The sequence below is a fragment of the Sabethes cyaneus genome, chromosome 2, assembly GCF_943734655.1.
Source record: "Sabethes cyaneus chromosome 2, idSabCyanKW18_F2, whole genome shotgun sequence".
Taxonomy (NCBI): Eukaryota; Metazoa; Arthropoda; class Insecta; order Diptera; family Culicidae; genus Sabethes; species Sabethes cyaneus.
The window spans coordinates 186,220,790-186,241,236 of record NC_071354.1 but is presented as its reverse complement, the minus strand read 5'-3'; the positions used below and the strand labels follow the sequence as shown (position 1 = coordinate 186,241,236).

At 40.6% G+C, this 20,447-nt stretch overlaps 1 protein-coding gene across 1 annotated transcript in view; it reads right to left on the bottom strand.

Moving 5' to 3' along the window:
- LOC128738665 (cell adhesion molecule Dscam2) overlaps positions 1 to 20,447 on the bottom strand; it is a 215,607-nt gene that overhangs the window by 135,528 nt on the left and 59,632 nt on the right. Inside the window, exons 3-4 of the mRNA XM_053833977.1 lie at positions 8,092 to 8,213; positions 6,984 to 7,042 (exon numbers count right to left, since the gene is read on the bottom strand). Of these exons, the coding sequence (XP_053689952.1) occupies positions 6,984 to 7,042; positions 8,092 to 8,213 (181 nt within the window). The remainder of the gene's footprint in view (positions 1 to 6,983; positions 7,043 to 8,091; positions 8,214 to 20,447) is intronic.

Below are 20,447 nucleotides of genomic sequence, written 5' to 3'. Positions count from 1 at the left end.
TGCTGGCTACATTTCTCTTGCTCGGTAAGTAATCATGTCTCTCCGATGTCATCAAATGTACATTTGCGAACGTTCCATGAACGCGATGGCAGAGCGTGGTTTTATTCGCCGCAAACATCTGTACAAACACTGTCAAACCGGAAAGTGCATTTGTGGTCTTGACTCACAAAGTTATCTTTTGTACTTTAACGTCTTAACTTCTGTGGCAATTTGTTTTCTGACTAACTTATAAATGTCAGCCCAAAGAAATTTTAAATTTTATCGAAGAAATTATGGGCGTGACAAACTACATCCCTTAAATGGGTTGGGTACTCAGGGCTGATAAATTATGCACCGTTTTTCAACCCCTAGGGATCGATGACGACCAGAAAAATCTTCGCTAAGGTTTGTTCTTCTGAATCACATGATAGTTCGTCATTTCAAGAAGTTCAAGTTACATACGATAGAGCCTCCTCGGCTCGGTCATCCTGCGAAGCACGAGTGGAAAGCAAAATGTTGAGTAATGCACTTAGACAGTGGGTAAACAAAGCCCCCGAATCATTGAGTTGTCGAAGGAGTTACCCACCGTTCGTCAGCCAGCAGGTGTAAGTGTGGTGTGGTTGCCTTTTTCCACTATCGACCCACGTACCATCCACCGACCCACCCACAGACCACACGGGGGCGGACGAGCGAAATATAAGCGGCTCTTCTGTCCGCATTATGATTTTTTATGATTATGTTTCGTCATGAATTATGCTTCTTTATGTATCTATTACGGATTACACATACATTTTAGAGCACACCGGTCGTAAATTGCCGGCACCAGAGCACTCTGTGCGATTTTTACGCCCTCTGGCAGTGAGAAAAATCAGAGCGAAATGTTTACGAACAGCCAGCCAGCCATCGCAGCGCCGCACGCAAAAGCGTTGAAAGTATACGGTCGAAATTTACGGTTGCACGAGCTCAAGCGGCTTTCCTGTGTGTGCCTGGGTCTGTGCCTGGGCCTGTCTCGCGACCTGCATGCAGCTAAGAAATGTTTACAATGGTAAAAGCGCCCGTTAAAATGATAACAAAATGTATAACTTTGTAAGATCGTAAATAAAAGCCCGGCATTTTTGCATGCTTGGATTTTTTTCCTGCAGTTTTTGTGACTTCTTAAGGCAAAACGTTTTCTCATTTGTACGAAATGTAAGAACCACTACACCATTGCAACAGCATCGGAAATACAATACAATCGTTTCCAGTCCAATGCAGTCCTTAACATGTTGCACTAATGAAGCTTGCAAGCCGTAACTGAGATATGCTCGTTTATGCATGTCGCATTAGATAGTAGAATTAAAAAGAATTTCTCAAAAATGCTCCGATTACTAAAACCGAACAGTATCATAAGCTGATATGAGATAATTTAGAAAACCACAATTATCATCATACTAATGATGTTGCAATTTACCACAAATAATTATAAGGAAAAACTGGGCTCCTAGTCAGTACATATTGTTATTTAATTTGAATGACCTTTCTGTATGTCCTAATAATCGCTTACAAGTTTTCCATTGGTTAGCCTTTGTCGTATTACCAGTTATTAGATTTGGGTATCCTACCATTGCCACCAGCATCTTATAGAGCGCGAGTTTCGTACTGCGTTGCAAGCTCTAAGACGTCAGCTGGTAACGTAATCCGTTAAGGACCTGTTGGCAGCGGTTCTCCGCCTTTTTACACGGCTCACATCGTTGTCACATGTCACTAACGTACCAAGGTAAACAAATTAGTCGACCTCTTCAATACCTTCATCCAACCATATCCCGGCTGATAAACGGCTGAATAATGCGTACCGTGCGGTGCCTTGTGCACGTGTTGGCATAAAATAGACCCTACAGTGGTTCATAGCCTCTTATTCAGCAACTCCTATTCCTACCTTCTCGTGGTACCTGCCGGAATACGAGCAACTTTGGTGGAGATCGGGTAACCAACCCCGGTGGAAACAAAGGTCGTATGCCGACAGGAAAGGAGGGCTCTTTTGAGCTTCGTTGGCACTCCGACGACACATGGGGTTGGTGTAGAAGGCTTTGAAAACTGTTGCCACGAAAAATACTAAAGCACGGAATTAAGAACAAGGAAATTCTTACTGGAACGCGGAATAGACCCACGCGACGAACAAGGACTATGGATTGGAAACTCGAGACATGGAACTGCCGATCTCTCAACTTCCAAGGGAACACTCGAGTGCTCTCCGACGTATTGAAGAGCCGCAAGTTCGACGTCGTAGCGCTGCAGTTGGTGTGCTGGAAGAGCTCAACGGTACGTACGTTCAGAGATGGACATACCATCTACCAGAGTTGCGGCAACACACACGAGCTGGGTACAACTTTCATAGTGATGGGCGAGATGCGGAAACGGATGATTGGGTGGTGGCCAATCAATCCTCGAATGTGCAGGTTGAGAATCAAGAGCCGATTCTTCAACATAAGCATCATCAACGTGCACAGCCCTCACCTCAGAAGTACCGATGACGACAAGGATGAATTCTACGCGCAGTTGGAGAGTGAATACGACCGCTGCCCAAAACATGATATCAAGATCGTCATCGGGGATTTCAATGCTCAGGTCGGCCAGGAGGAGGAATACAAAAAGGTGATTCAGCGCACACCAGCGGACCAATGAAATGGGCCTAAGACTTATCGACTTTGCCGCCTCCAAGAATATGGCCGTACGTAGTACCTTTTTCCAGCACAGAATCCATCACAAGTACACCTGGAGGTCACCAAATCAGACAGAATCACAGATCGACCACGTTTTGATCGACAGTCGGCACTTCTCAGACATTATCGACGTCAGATCCTATCGAAGCGCTAACGTTGACTCGGACCACTACCTAGTGATGGTTAAGATGCGCTCAAGACTCTCCGTTGTGAACAACATTCGGTACCGACGCCAGCCTCGGTTAGATCTCGCGCGGCTGAAGCAGCCAGACGTCGCCGCAAACTACGCGCATTCACTCGAAGCTGCACTGCCGGAAGAGGACGAGCTGGACGAAGTCCCTCTCGAGGACTGTTGGAACACTATTAAAACAGCCATCAGCAGGGTAGCGGAGAGCTCCATCGGGCATGTGGCCCGGAATCAGCGGAACGACTGGTTTGACGATTAATGTAGGAGGGTGATAGATGAGGAGAACGATGCGCGGGCGGCCAAGATGCGCAGTGCCACACGTCAGAACGTGGAAAAACTCAAACAGAAGAAGATGCAGCGAAACCAAATCTTTCGGGGGAAAAATGTATATGGAATATGTAGAGTTGGAGCGGCTGCATCGTTCTCAGGAAACGCGAAAGTTCTACCAGAAACTGAACCGATCCCGCAAAGGCTTTGAGCCGTGAGCCGAAATGTATCGGGATAAGACTGGCAGTATTCTGACGGACGATCGTGAGGTGACCGATAGGTGGAAGCAGCACTTCGACGAACACCTGAATGGCGCCCAGGCGGAGAACCATTGCGGCGGGGAAAGCGATTTCGACGGTGCAACAAACGGGGAAGAGGTGCCAGCCCCAACGATAGGCAAAGTTAAGGAGGCCATCATGCAGCTAAAGAACAACAAGTCAGCTGGGAAAAATGGCATCGGAGCTCATTGAAATGGGACCAGAAAAGCTGGCCGTTTGTTTACACCGACTAATTATTAGAATTTGGAGTACGGAACAGCTACCGGAGGAGTGAAAAGATGGGGTTATCTGCCCGATCTATAAAAAGGGCGACAAGTTGGACTGTGGGAACTATCGAGCGATCACCGTTCTCAATGCCGCCTATAAAGTGCTGTCCCAAATCATTTTTCGCCGACTATCACCAATTGCGAACAGATTTGTGGGAACTTATCAAGCCGACTTCGTTGAAGGTCGGTCTACAGCGGATCAAATATTTACACTGCAGCAAATCCTTTAAAAGGGCCGTGAATACAGAGTTTCCACGCATCATTTATTCGTTGACTTCAAAGCCGCATATGATACCATCGACCGGAAAGAGCTATGGAAAATCATGGACGAGAACAGCTTTCCCAGGAAGCTCATCAAACTGATTAAATCTACGATGGATGGTATACAGTGCTGTGTTCGGATTTTGGGTGGATTGTCAAGTTCATTCGAATCACACAGAGGGCTTCGTCAAGGTGATGGTCTTTCATGCCTGCTGTTCAACATAGCGCTACAAGGTGTTATGAACCGAGCGGATATCAACTCGCGGGGCATCATGTTCAACAAATCTAGTCAATTCGTCTACTCTGCCGATGACATGGATATTATCGGCAGAACATCTGTGGCGGTGACTGAACAGTACACCAGACTAAAGCGCGAAGCAGAAAAGATTGGGTTAAAGGTAAATCCGTCTAAAACAAAGTACATGCTGGCCAGCGGAACCGAGGCCGAACGACACCGCTTGGGCAGTCGTATATTGATCGACGGCGATGAGTTTGAGGTAGTCGACGCATTTGTCTACCTTGGCTCACTGGTAACGGCGGACAATGATACCAGCCGTGAGATTCGGAGGCGTATTATCAGCGGAAGTCGTGCTTACCATGGGCTCCACAAGCAATTGCGGTCGAACAGACTAAGTCCCCGTACAAAGTGCACGATCTTCGGCGGCGTACAGGAGAACGGAGTGTGGAGGCGGATGATGAACCATGAACTCGCACAGCTCTTTGGCGAACCCTGTATCCAGAAGGTGGCTAAAGCTGGACGGATTCGATAGGCCGGGCATGTTGCAAGAATGCCAGACAACTACCCTGCAAAGATGGTGTTCGCCTCAAATCCGGTAGGAACAAGACGACCAGGAGCGCAGCGAGCAAGATGGTTAGCCCAGGTGGAGCGAGGTCTGGCGGAGAGTACTCGGTGTCCGAGGAATTGGAGAGCGATAGCCCTCAACCGAGTTCCATGGAGAAACTTTGTTCAACAGGCTTTGTCTTAAGACCGCAAGTCACCTAGTAAGTAAGTAACCCAAGGCTTTGCTTGTTTTCGCAAGCGTCTAATTTTTGTGACCATTTACCTTACTTATATTTGTTACTACACTAGACCCTGTACAGTAAAGAAGATCGAAGTATGGTAGTGCCAATTGAGACAGTAAGGATAAAATTAAAATAATAGTCTGACTGTATATTAAGCTGCGTATCGCAAAGAAAATGATAGTGAAAGACTGTAATAAATAGAAAAGGTTTTGAAGGAAGAAAAGAAGGACACGTGAAAAGTAGTAAACGACAGGTAGGGCTTTCAAAGAATTTCTCTTTCATAATCCCGACCGTAACCGCTCCAAACTCCATGCTAAACAATCCTCTCTCGTAACCAGGATTTCTGAGTTTCCTGAATTAAACTGCGTTTATCCTACGTTTAACCTGGGCTTGACCAAAGCTAATCTTCACATCCTTCACCCTCCAGCATTCCCCATCGATCCCACCAACTTGAGACGCTAGACGTGCGTGCTCGAATTTGCCGTCATCATAGTTTACTATGTAATATTCAATATGCCAAGCGGAAGGCCATCCAACCTGTCCGCTAACTACCGACATCGATCTACCCCGTCCACATATCATAGACAACAGCTCCGAACAAAAGTGAAAGCGCCGCAAGAAAGATTTAGAACCAAGAAAGCAGAGAATTGGTACAAATAATTGGGGAAGTTTAGCAGAAGGAACACCTTTCATGTTTTCTTGAAAATAAGTTCCGATATGGCCGTAATGTTATTCCAACAAGACGGCGCTAGCTGCCACGTAGCACGTGAATCAATGGGCCAATTGCGAGGCGAATTTGACGAACAATTGATGTCTCGTTGTGGGCCTGTAAATTGGACACCTAGATCGTGTGATTTTACACCTCTGGACTATTTTTTATGTGATTACCCAAAATCTCTTAATACGGATAAAGCAGCCGTGATTGAGAACTACTCAAGAATGCAGTGCAAACTTTGACCTTTCGCGTGGTCCATGCGTAGTCGAAAATATCATCAAAAAGTAAATGATAGGCAGCAATTTATCAATTTAACACTCTTAAAACTTTGAGGCGCATTATTTCTAAATCATCCGAATACTAGTTTTTGGTTAGTATTTTTTTTCATATGTTTACCACTCGATTGTCTGATCTGATACCCTCTAATTTTCTAATACCCAACTCGCAACAAAGTGTCTCATCATCGCGAAACAATTTCGCCGAGACGGCAATTCTCGCTCTGTGAAAAGACATTGAATTGAAGCACTTCCAATTTGTTTGTTGCCTAGCTTTCATCTAGGGACACTTTTTTTCTGTTGCAAAATGACAGTTATATAGCGTAGCATTATGATGCCGCTCGTGTAGGTGGTTGGTAGGTAGGTAGTAGGAGAGTCAGTTTGCCTTTTCTTCTTCATTTTTTTCGCCTCCGGAGGAACGGAGGACTTCTCCGAGAATATGTTGCATCCTAATTGGATTATCGTACAGAGCGCCAGCAAGCAGCCAGCGCCGCCGCTATGGACGGTGCTTAAAATCGGCGGAAAAGTTTCCGCCACCCGAGACCGTACTTTGGCATTGTTTAATAATTAAAACTGTCGTATGAATGGAAAAACCTCTTTTAATAGAAATGGGTGTCCCATGCATGTGTGGCGGCCGATGTTGCACCGTTCGGTGTTAAGAGGTTCCAAATTAATCATAATTATAGGAAAAAGTGCTTTCTCCAGTCAGTGACTGAAAGGAGTGTAGACGACGCACAGTGGTGCCATCACCGACCGACCGACGAACCGGTAGCGGAGTATATTTATAATTATCCTAAATGACAAGTTTCTCCAATTTTCCGGATGATAGCACGGTTCAGTTCGGAGAGTGGATACCCGGTGTTTCAAGATTAGAGCGTTCGCATAAATTCGTATTAAACTTCGGTCGCAGTCACAGTCTGTGTGTGCGCGCTTTCCCAAGCCAGGACAGAGCGGGAAACAAATTGAAATTTTCCTTTTTGCTACGCTACACGTTCTCACTGTTTAATAATTGTGCAGGGCTTTCGGGACTTACCTCCTTTCACGTGCACTTCACGGCTCAGGATAGTGCCGACTAAGTTTTTTAATTTACATCTGCAAAAAAATAGAGAGTACAGAAAGAAAGAAATGTTTGAGAAACTTTAAAAAAAATTGTAGAGCAGCCGAAGAAGTGGGTGTTTAATTCAATTGTATTAGTTTAAAATTGCAAGTTGGGCGAGCAAGTTTTCTGATTAAAAAGGAAATGCAATGGTTTTGGTTGTAGAATAGAACTTCATAAAAGAGTTTTATTCTCTTCCTTGATAGCTAATATTATGCTATGAAACATTCAACTCAGACAGCCGACATTCAAAAAGGATGGTTCTTTATATAACGGCAAGCTGAAAAGCTTTTTTCGAACTTGAGTAATTCTCATCTTTGTTTTAATCAGCTTACAGCAAATAATTTAATTGCCATTAAGGATTGCCATTGTTTGGCACACCTTTGCAAGCAAGCATGCACCTTGCTGTCGTCGACTGTCAGTTGCACAACATCCCGTCTTTCGTTGTCTTTGATTTTGCGTTTGAATAATGAAATTATTTATCTCTAAAATTTTAATTAAAATCTGGATTATGAAAGGAGCTGCATTTCAGGCTGCAAAGCAGGCGTAAATAAAAATAAGTATAATGAAACTACGCTTTGGCAGCAGACGCCAACGTCATTCTAGCAGCGTCGGCGTCTCTAGAGACCGTGCCGGAAATGCCGCAGGGAATTGTGATTCCGACTGGATACTTTTTTAAACACAAGTAAGTGGCTCGCCGGTAGCCTTTAGGCTTGAGTTTATTTTTTTTGTGCACGCGAGAATTCCAGACGGAGCTGCCTTGAAAATCCACCTGATGCTAATGATTACAAGCTGAGCATGGGGCGAATGAACGGACTTTTTTTCCCTGTGCAAAGATTAGAGACAACGAAAGGACTGCGGGAATGCGGCTGGGGGGACGCGAAAGGAAAGGATAGGAAAGGATTCTTTCTTTCCCACTTTTTCCACCATTGTGATTAAGACTCTTTTGCGAAAAAACAACAAAGCCCGTTTCTTTGATGACGCCAGAATTAGATAGGATTATGCAGAAACGTTTTGAAGCGAGAATGAAGATGAAAATACTTACCTATACACCGTTGAGTGTATTTCATGGCGAAACTTATCCGCAGAAAAGGGGTAGAAAACCAGACTTCCGTTTGGCGACGCGTAAACCAGCTCGTGGTTAGTTGTCGCTACCGACCATTCCACCTGAAAGGAAGCGGATATTGAAAATAATCATCAATCCGGTTATTAATTTTACGAACATGAGGAAAACTTATTTAGATCATTTGTTAACTTGTATTTTCATGGCGCTGTCAGAATAATTATCAACTTGTGACACTCTTAATCTCAAATTTCAGCTAAATTCTCTTATCGAACGCCTTCGGTGGAATAATGTTTTACTTAATTGGATTGCGATATTTATCCTTACTTCAGCAATGTAGCTTTTTTGGAAAGGTTTTCGAGTGTCATCCAAAGACGGTTTTGTCGAAGCGCTCCAAACAGTCAAGTGAAAGCTAACTCCATCAATCCCACCTAATCGTTTGTTCATTAAAATCACTGGCGTGCCCAGGCTGAGGCACACTGGGGCACGTGTCCCACCATCTTTTTGGAATTTAATATAAAACAAAATACTTTCTGTAATCCGGAAGTCCACAGTTTTTTATTTAATCCGTCACTATTTTTGCGATAAGTAAAAATTAATTGGGAAAAATAGTTCCTTGAAATAGGATATATAGTTAAATTTCATTTATAGTTAAATATAAATTAAAATTCAAGTATAGTTTCAAGTCTAATTTAAGCTTAATTTAATGTCCAAATTCAATTCTAATTACATGCCCGATTTCAATACTGACTACAAGTCCAATTTCTAGTTTAGTTTTTAGTTCAATTCCAAATAGTGTTTCAAGTGACAATTTGAATCCTATTTTAATTTCTCCTTTAGCTTTAATTGGTCGGTGTTAAGTCAGACCGAACCAAGTGACAAAATTCTGATTCCGAGAAAAACACGTTCAAAGTTTGCTGCTCTGTATGGTTTATGGCTATCAATCGTCCGAAATCATCCCATAACTCTGGCTGTTTGCAACATTTAGGTAGTCTGATTAGAGTAAAATATAGCTTATAAAATTCTTGATCGTTTGCTGTCAGTAACTCATTTCTTTAAATATTGCGACTTGGTCCGGTCTGGTAACATCGACCGATTGTAAGTCCAATTTCATGTCAATTGCCAAGCCTTATTGCAACTTGCATTTTGAGCCTAACTTCAAGTACAATTTCAAGTCCGATTTCATGTCCAAGTTTAAATGTTTCACGTTCAACTTCGAACTTCGAAGGTCGATTTCAAATCCAGTTGCAAGTCCAATTTATAATATTAAGTTTAATACTAATAAATAAATTTTTAATTTTAAGTCCAATTTTAAGTTAAGTGATGGTGGAAAACTTCAAAGAAAAGTCAGAAAATTATATTCTGTCACACGGAAATTTTTGGTAACATTTTTCTTGTTTGTCAAGTTCATATTTCATGAACCGAATAGTACGTTGTACGAACGAACAGTTTCTTACGAAAAGGCTGGATCTAGAGAAAGTCCGTCTCTTGCTTCTCCTGGAGAAAAAAAAACACGGGGAAAAACGTGACAAAAACTGAACAAATGGGATAAAAAAAAGAAAAGAAACAAGATAGAGAAAACGAAATATAACTGGCATGCAAAAAACAAAAGAAATTGTGGGAGGGGAAACGGGGCGTTAAAAGAGAAAAAATTGGAAAAGTAGAACAACACGGCGCACAATGGGAAGACGCAGCATAAAAAAGAGGAGAAATAACGGAAATGAAAAGAAAAATGAGAGCAAGTAACGAAAAACCCGAAAGAAAATAAGAGTATGAGATGAGAGAGATGAGAAAATAACAATAAAGAAAAAGCAGAATAGAACAGATGGAAAGAAAAGTGGAAAATGCGGGAGTTGAGTTGAAAGAGAAACGCATTCAGAAAATTTGCCTGAAAACCGAAGACAAACGAAAAACAGAACATAACAGAAAAGGAGGAAAAGCAGGTCATCATAAGAGGAAGAACGAATGAACAGGAACAAAAAACGAGATTGAAAAAGCGGTAAAATGGGCCTTAAAAACGGAACTGAAAAAACAAAACCAAGGGGAAAATCAGAACTGAAAAAGGGTGAAAAACGAAACAGGGAAATAGAGAAAAAGTGAACCGCGAGTTGAAAGAAGAAAAAACGAGAATGAAAAGGAGAGAAAACAAGACAAACAGAGAGAAGACGGGACAGAAAAAGTTAAAAAACGTGGCAAAACGGGAAAGAATAAGAGGGAAAACGCGACAAGAAAGACGAGGAAAGACGAGAGACGAGGAAAACAGAAAGCAGAGGTCAAACGAGATATAAAAGCAATAAGATGGGGTAAAATGGGAACTGGGAATGGGACAGAAAAAGAAAAGAAAAACAGGCAAAAGGTCTGTAATCTGTAAAAGTAAAACTGGAGAGAGAAAAAGAAGAGATACGGGAGACAGAAAAGGAGTGCAAAAGGAAAAAAGGAAGCCAAAAATAGATGATCGTGACAGAAAAGGAGAAAAAAAACATCTAAAAGAGCAAAAACGGAACAAACGAAAACGAGAAACGAGAGTACAGAAACGAAGAAACGAGAAACGTACAGAAAAGGAAAAATGGAACAAAACGTGGAAAAACGGGACCAAAAAAGAGAGGAGGGGAAAATAGGGAAGAAAAAAACAGAAAAAGGTAAATAAAACTAGAGAAGCGGAACTGGAAAAGAGAGAAAATAAACGGAAAATAGATAAAGGTAAGTAAATTTTCTTAGCATATTCACAGATGGAGTAACGACGGATGTAAAGGAAGTCCGTCTCATGCTGCTGCTTTAGAAAAACTTCGAAAAGAGTACGGGGAAAACGCGACAAAAACTGGACAAACGGGATATAGAAGAAAAGAATAAGAAACATGAGAGAGAAAACGAAGATAAACTGGCATGAAAGAAAGAAAAAGATCGTGACATAATGAGTAAAAAAACGGGACGAACGGGACAGGCAAAACAAGGGAAAAAGGAGGCAAAAAAGAGAAGACTGGAGACGAGAAAAGGAAGAATAGAAGAGAAAAGAAAAATATTGAGAAAAACTAAGGTAAAATAATTAAGAAAACGAAGAAGGAAATGATGGTATACTGAACAGAAAAAGAGAAAAATACTACAAATAGGAAAAAGTGCAATAGCAGAGCTAAAACGAGACTGAAAAGCGGATAAATGAGCCCGAAAATGGAAGAAAAAAGACGGGTAACAAAACGGAAAAGAGAAAACAAAAAGAAAATCAAGGGAACAAAAAGGACTGAAAAGGGAGAAAAACGAAGCAGTAAAAGAGGAAACAACGAGTAGGAAAAAGAAAAACAAGAACGAAAAAGAAGAAAAAGGAGAATTAGATATAGAAAGCAAATGAGATAGAAAACAAAAATAATGTGACAGAAAATGTGGGAAAATGGAAAAAATAAGAGGAACAACGACACAGGAACCAAGAGAAAAGGAAAAAGAAGAATATCCAAAAGAGGCAATGTATCGGGAAACCGAGGAACACAGAAAAAAAAAGGTTTAAACAAGATATAAACGAAAAAGGATGGTACATAATGAGAATGGGATGGGAGTAAACGACTAAATGAATAACGTACTAAAAAAAGGATAAAACTGAAGAGAAAAAGACGAAAAACGGGAGATAGAAAAGGGAAATCGCAGATCAAAGCGAAAAATAGAAGTCAAGAGAGAACATCATCTAAAAGAGGAAAAATGAAACAGACGAAGACGCAAAACGAGAAGGAGGCGAGTTGGAAAAGATAAAAACTAGAAACGACAAAAGGAAAACGCGAAATAAAAATACAAAAGAGCGAAAAATAAGAGGAAAGACAGGACTGAAAATAAGAAAAAATGGGACAGGAAACGAAGAATAACAAAAAAAGAACAATGAAATAAAAAACTGAAGAAAAAAAGGAAAGGGGGGAAAAAAATAAGTTAGAGCGAAAATCAATAAAAAGGTACAGAAACGAAGAAAAAGACAGAACAAAAACCTGGAAATTAAATAAAAAGAAAACTAATCCAATTTAATTCTACTATGTATATTTTATTCTTGACAGATACGTATTTCGCCTACGACTTGCAGGCTTCCTCAGTGTCTGTTTTCGAAGCCTGCAATGATGGATTAAACTGTAATGAGAAGGTATGAATGTATGTTAATATATAAGAGTGAAGTAACAGGGTTTTATAGGATTTAAAGAGAAATACTCCTAACCCGCCAATTGGCGGGGTTGAGCATTAGAGGGTTAATTTCTAATTTAAATCCAATTGCAAGTCTAATTCAGGTCTAATTCCAATTTCAAATAAAAACTTTAAATTTTCTTCTCAGTCCGATTTAATGTCTTATTTCAAGCACTGGCGTGCCAAAAGGCGGGGCGCCATCCTTTCAAAAGCAAGTTTTGAACAGAAAATTACCAAGGATCTTTTTTACGTAATTAATTCATCGCAAAAATTCTGGTCGATTAGGTTAGCAATTCCAAAGCTCGGAGTTTCACTATCAGGAGTTAGGACTTTTTACATTAAATTTTATAAAGAAGACGGCATGTGTGTCCCAGTCTAGGCCCACCCGTGGAATTCAAATTAGATTTGAAATCAAACTTAAAATTAAACTTTAGATTAAATATTTTATTAGCATTTGGATTTGAATTCGGACTTGACGTTTTGTTCAAAATTGGATCAAAATTGAAGCCCAATGGACCTGAATTGAAAGTTTGCATTTGGAATTTGAGTCGAACATAAATTTGAATTAAATTAGATTAGATGCTGAGCGCAAATTCGATTTTAGATTAAACTTGAAATCAGACTTGAAATCAGAATTGAATTTGGCCTGAAATTAGACCGAACATCGGATATAAAATTGGACCTCAAATCGGAGCTAAAATTGGTATTAAATTTGGCTTGGGACAGACGTTAAAACTTAGGGCCGCCCAGTTCGCTTCGAGGTACGATGCTGGTCTAACAAACCAGTCGACCAGTTGAATCTCGGCTAGGCGGTGCTTGCTAGAAAGAGTCAGTAGAATCGTTGCACTGTTCCAGTAATTTTCCTGTACTCTTAGAGCCGACTGCGAAGTCTGTCGATAAAGAAGGGTAATGTCTAAAAACGGTATAAACCCAAGGCTTTGCTTGGTATTGGACTTTAAATCGGTGTTGAAATTGAATTAAAATTGAATATGAAATTAGACTTAAAATCGGACATTAAATTGCACTTGAAATTGTACCTGAAATCGGAGATGTAATTAGAACTAAATTAGACTCGGAATTGGATTCAGAATAGGATATTTAATCAGACCTAAATTTGATTAAATTTGAAATTAAGCTTGAAATTTAATATGAAATCAGACTGGGAATTGAACATGAAATTGGACTTGAATTAGACTAGAAATTGGCTTTAAGTTGGAATTGAATTGGACTTAAAGTTTAACTCGTGATTGGAGATGGAAATTGACTTGACTTTAAGCTCCAAATTAAATTTGAAAATGGACTTTTTAAATTGGACTTAAAATCAAAGTTAAAAGTAACTATTTGAAGCAGAATCTATTTTAACACATTTAATTGTCTTATCGTTTATTATTTAGTACCGAACTATTGAACTGACAACTCCGGACTTCTCGGTTGCATATTGAGAAATTATCAAATTTGTTATAGAAGGTGAGACACGAGCGCCAGTGTGCCTGGGCCACGCCAGTGATTCCAAGGCAAAATTTCAGTCCAAATTACAAAGTTCAATTTCAAATCCCATTAAAGGTCGAACTTCCAGTTCAATTTTAAATAAAATTTCAAGTCTAAATTAGTCCTATTTTCAGTCTAATTTAGTACCTAATTTCAACTCTATTTTCTTGTTCAGTTCCAAGTCTATTTTCTTGTCCAGTTTCAACTTCCGAATGTACAGAGTTTCAATCGAATCTGCCAGTATTTTAGTGATAAGTAATAATAGATGGTAGGATGGCGATGCCATTAATCGATTTTCCAGAACAAAACCTTCTTCTGAAAGGTCGGATGCCCCACCTTTTGCTTATGTCTGGGCACGCTAGTGATTAAAATGCTTTAATCCTGACAAAGTAGAGCGAATAAAGAAATCCTCTTACAGCAACTTTGGTCGTGTCTCTTAGCATTTCGACCGGTCAATAGATTGTCCACCAAAAAGAGATTAAGAGATTTTACAGCCTGAACAAAAACTTTAATCCATTTCAGAAAAGAAAATGGTAATGTAGGTATTTATCAGTGTCTTTGCATTCACCATTATTAAGTGTATTATTTTCTAATGCACTAACATTGAAGCGATATTTTAACTTTAATTTTAATTTTATTATTGTTGCTCAGTGACTTAATTTGACGTTAAAGGTTTACCATCCACAACTCAATAAACTAAAACCTAACAATCTTTCCTGTCATTCGATTCGCGTGAATGTGTGCTATTTTCTACCTCGAGCTTTCTCGATCATGGCATTCTTCGGTGGGAGAATTTCCTTTGTCTATACAATGCGCATCGTTTACTATATCTTCCTTGATTGACGACAATAATTTCCCATTAATTTTTCGATTCTCTGCGTTGCCCATTTTCGACTTCCTACCGGCAGCAGCTTAGCAACCGATCGTGATTGGCATAGCAATCGTTGCCGGGTGGTTGCTGGCTGGTGCTGCTGCTGCTGCTGGCGATACACGCGTGGCTCTGTTAAGGTGCCGGGCCGAACCGGGCCGGGGTCGCTTGGAAGCGCTTTCTTATTGGAGCGAATCGAGAGAAGAAAAAAACCGTACACCGGTAAACCTTTATTACCGTGAACTTTGTTTTCTGCCAGACATAAGCCCCCCACTGACATCAATTAATTGACCGTACTAAGTCGGCTTGAGCGACAGCTAAATGTAAATAATTAATTGAAACAAGATCGCCACCTATTTATACGAACAAATTTTAGATCCAAGGTACATGAAGTTACACGTTCTAAATATCATTTTTGGGCGCTAACTAAGTTGTAAATGTTTTGGATCAGTACACGGAACAAGACTTTCAGATACAGTAGCAGCCTAAATTATATTTTAATGTGCGTTTCAATGTTGTTTTTTTCGCTTCAGAACGAAACACTTCTAGACGTGCTGTCCCACCTTTCCGATTCATTTTTAGAATGTTACAATAGGCTTTGAGTTACTTTGGGGCTTTGAGGAAAACCCTGAATTGGTAAATGTTTCCAATTTCTTTTGGCGTGGGACTACACATGTCTTATTACGGTGGCAGGACCTACCGGACCTTTGAGATTAGGGTTCCCATTCTTCAATATTCTCATGACACTAAATTAACACAAGAAACGGCATCTACTCAAAGGACATCACAGTGTTACAAGGACAGTAAATCAAATAATCAAATAAGCTGATTTAATGAATAATAAGATAAAACTTATAGGATTCTAACAGTTCAATATGAGTAGCTTCCTGCGGCTCTACGTCAAAACAGAGAAAGGTATCAAGGGACTAGAGCTACTGAATAACCCACCGTCTAAAAAACGCGAGTACGAAGAGCACGTGGTCGCCGGTGCAGAGGAGAGATTCGCCAGCAACGACACACGGAGTTTCTACAAAATGATCAGGGGCAAGAATTTCGCCATGTATGTGATGAATGATAGTATGATAGAATGATTGCAATGATAGTACTGACAACCTGCTTACTGACAAAACAACGATAGCAGCCAGGTGGAAAGAGCATTTTCAGATGCTGATGAATGTAGGGGTAAACACCAAGATCAGCAGGTACAGGATATGAATTGTGAGCTACGGCCAAACTGTGGAGCCATCAGTACAGGAGGAGGTTAAGAAGACAATCAGTGAGATGGAAAACGGTAAGGTTGCTGAGAAGAATGGTATCCTGGCTGAACTTCTAAAAGCGGGGAGCGTGCAGCTGTACGAAGCAATTCGCCGCAAAAATACCAGAGGAGTGGTTGAGTTTCCCATATTTTCAAAAACAGACATCGACTCGTAAAAACCATCCAGGCGTTACGTTGCTCAATTCTGCCTATGAGGTGCTCTCCCGTATCCTGTTCTGTAGACTGAGACCCCAAGCGAAGTCCTTCGTCGGCGAGTAGCAAGCTGGTTTTCGTGAGGGTCGCTTCACGACGGATCAGGTGTTTACCCTGCGTTAGTTACTAGGCAAGTTCCGGGAGAATAACTTGCAAACTCATCGTCTTTTTGTGGGTTTTCACGCGGCATATGATTCAGTCAAACAAAACGAGCTGTGGAAGTTAATGCAATAACATAGTTTTCCAATGAAACTAGTTACGCTGATTCGTGTGACAGAATAGCGGGTGAGACCTCAGCCGCTTTCGTGACGTTGAATGAACTGAAGAACGGGACTATAATCATGAAATATCACATGCTTTTTGTTAAAGTAGTGGAAGAACCCTTTAGGCCTTTTAAATTGGGAAATTGGGCCTTATCATTAACACCGCCAAAATGAAGTATATGGTTGCTAGCAGGAAACATGGAAGTCCAAATGTTGTTGGTGCCGAAGAGGAGCTGAATAGGGAACGATATGAAGTAATGGATGAATTCATTTATCTTGGTACGCTCGTTACATGTGACAACGAGTTGCAAAGTAAAACGACGAATTGCAGCTGTGAATTGAGCCTTCTTCGAATTACGTTGTCAGCTGAAGTCCCGTAGCTTGGAAATTCGCATAAAACTGGCGCTCTACCGAACACTAATCCTTCCGGTGGCTCTTTACAGACATGAATCATGGACGTTGAAGGACGCTGATCAACAAGTGCTTGGGGTTTTGAGCGTAAAATTCTGCAAAATACACAATGGAGTATAGCGCAGTCGCATGAACCACAAGCAAATGCAAATATGCTGATATAATTAAAGTAGTACAATGTGACAGGCTGCGGTGGGCTGCGCACGTGACTAGAATGCCCGACGAAAGAGTAGCCAAAAGTATTTTAAGCAGAGATGCCGTAGACTTCGGGAGCCATAACCTTGAAGCCATAACAGTTTAATATTTTTGAATCATAGAATGAGTTTGACTGAAATAGAAACTTTGGTTTAAAATTTGCAGGCTGCTCAAGTATTTTTCGGAGTTTGAGGCCCTTACAGTGCAATTTTAAGCTGCAGAATGAATTCAACTTATATATGAAAAATTACATTTGAATTTCCAATCATCAAATCGGATGATTTCATAAATCATGGACCCCACCAGTTGAACATTCGGGAATCGTAGAAAGACTTTGACTAATATAAAAATTTTGGAAAATCTCATTTTGTGTAACGACGAAATTTTTTGAAGATGCCCCTGGTTCAAGCTCAAACCTTATAACTTCTGAAATGCCCATGATCTTACGCCGTACAATAAGTTAGACCTGAACGAGCGAAGGAGTTTCTTCGCTTGGTAGAAAGCAATCAATTGTCAAAGGTCGTGTTTTCTTACGAGAAGAATTTACGAATTGAGCAATTCGTAAACTTTCATAACGGTAGGTTTTACGTGACCGAACATTCTTACTGGAATTTAAGCAATCGGATTAGCACTAGAAAGCAGCACCTACCACAAATAATGAGTTGAGCCGCTATAACCGCGAATCGTTCACATTAAGCGGATTATAATTAAGGAACTATCGTGAGATTACCAGCCTTCTGCTATGTCATATCTATACGAAATAATCGTGAATTAAAAAGTATATATGTACTTATCTGCAGCTCAGCACGATTGTATGCCTGGTCGTTTCGTTTGCACGAGCTTTTCAATAGATGACTCTTTAGCTAAGCTCGTACTTGAGCGGAAGAGTACTGCGTGTGAAGCTTGCTTCCTGTATTTCTTCGCAGTTGACGAACATCACTGGAGTTCTGCAAGGTAGAAATATGAGGCCACTGCTCTTCTCGTTGTCAACGACGTCACTTTTCTAAACCAAGCTCGTATTTTGTCTTGACCTTTCGATAAGGTCTGGCATATGAATAATTTTTATAACGGTAGTTTTTCACAACTGACGGAAGGACGGTAGAAAAAAGTAATGAAACAAAGGTGTTCATAGTATTCAACAACAACCGCACAAGGCGTGAAGGGAAGAGAGCGGAAGATTAGGTAATGGAGGGTCATTGAAGAAACACTTAAGAAGTTGTAAGCGTTGCTTCAATTACCCTTCCTTACCTAATTTTCGGCAAGGTTCCAGCTTATCGCAGCTTCCGGATCATTGCGCAAACCGAAAATTATCGTAAACAACTGTTAACAAATTCGGAATCGTAACTAAAGCATACATACGATATTTAGCACAGAATCGTATAGCAGTACAGAGCGGGGCGGGCTTAATAGGATATTGTCGTATATAATTAGTTATATCGATGAAATGCGTATGTTTATTCCTCATCATGTATATCGCCTCCAAAATACCACGGATATGCCAATTTTGCGCATCGAATTCGATTTATTAGCATGTATATATTGTTACCGTCGATATCGGCAACAAGGCATTGAATGTACATTCAAGGCAAGCATTTAGTTTTTCTGTGGTAATTTAAATTCAATTATTCTGTGTTCCATTAATTTTGATTTCGTTTTCGTAAAAATTTTGGTGGCTCATTCTATTTGTAATAGATTTAAGTAGTTTAAGTTACTAACCCTAAACTCACCACTCACTCTAATTAGTCACCCAGACAAAGGAAATTATATTAGACTACACATGAAGTCGACAAAGAAAACAAATAAAAATACAATGTACAGACCAAAAAAGACGGCAAAGAACCGCATTAAAATATCCAACCCTGAAAAAGAAAACGACTAACATCTCTTCGGCGAGTTTCAGATCTATAGGTGAACAAAAGCTTCATTCGACAAGTAGTTGGCGCCGCGGTAAAAATGATGATATTTTTATTTCGAGCTGTCAAAACACATAGAAAACTAAAATCATAAGAAGCGAATTTGAATTTTTTTTAAAACTGCGCGCTTTGAAATCAATCAAATGTTATGGTTGGGTTAGAAAATAACATATATACTTACTATAATTTTTATTTGCCTGCATTTTATTTAAAACCATTTATAATTTTATTACATAATAAATACTAAACAATAAGGACATTGATTTAACATGCCTTGTATGAAATATTGTTATAATTTTGCTTAAAATCATTGAAATTACCTTAAACAATATATAGAACACTTTCATGAATATATCTGGATCTAAATTTTTCGGTCTGGAACCTATAAACATAACCACACACACCTAAACTAAATCCGGATCTCAATTTACTTGTCCTAAGTACACATTTCATTTGCAACCACCAGTGCGCTAGCTGGTTAATAAGATTTCTAACCCGCTGCAGAAAATTCAATGTTCGCAATATTCATTTTACTGAGATTTAATTGAAAAATGTTTTGATTTGTATATCCGTCCAGCGAAAATTTGTAACTGATCATCATTTTCCTAGTTCAGACAGCCAAATGTAGGAGTCGCATGGGCTTCATTAATTTTGCGTTTATTCGCCTATAGGCGAAATCGACGCAACACCACTGTGTCCGGTGTTCGACAAAGAAGGAGAGTGTGACAGGGTGATTGAAAGTGATGACAGATGAGCGGAAGATTCAATCGTGGTTGGACCGATCAAGAGGCAGGATCGTTGTTGCATGCTCTCAAGTAAAATCGAACAAGTTATTCTTTAATTCGAGTCTACCGGTGAAAAGTTCCATCGCCGCACGCAAAAGTCGATAGTTGAACCGTTACGAAAGGAAAAACGGCCTACCTAGAAGGTTTCGACGGAGGATTTGGTATTGTAGTTGATTGATCCACGTGTGATATTTCGTCCGGAAGAACAGCCTTCTTCTGACCGAGCTAGTGCTAACGAACGTATGCGGTAGCAAGAGGAAACCCGTATTCATCTTGTAACACGTCTTCAGTCGCCATCGTGAATTCATCATTTGGGTTCGCTCGCAAAGTGTGGATTGAAGCATCTCGGAAAACATCTTCGGGTGAAGCCCGATTCCTGGAAGGTTTTGTCATCAGCGCGGCCGACATCGGTCGGTTTCTTTATACCTGCAACCATCACGGAAATCTCGTTTCGGCCAAGTGAGAAGCTATTTCCACCACTTGTCACCGGTGGCAGAGGAGGTGCTGGTGGCCGACGAGTTACGCCATCGTCGAGTCACACGTGTTCGTCGGAAGGGACGAAAGTTTCGGAGGGGAAGGGCCGATGAGGTCTGGTTGAGCCTGGCCCCCGCTCTTCGACGCCAGAACCGATGAGTCCCTACTTCGTTCACGAGCGCCGTGGATAGAGTGACCGTCAGGACCCTAGAAGCTCGATCCACATTATTGTTCCAGCTAAAGTAAGTCACACTCTCTCCCCCTCTACGTCTGCATGTTCCTGTCATCAGGGCCCCAACAATTCCATCACATATAAATATAAGT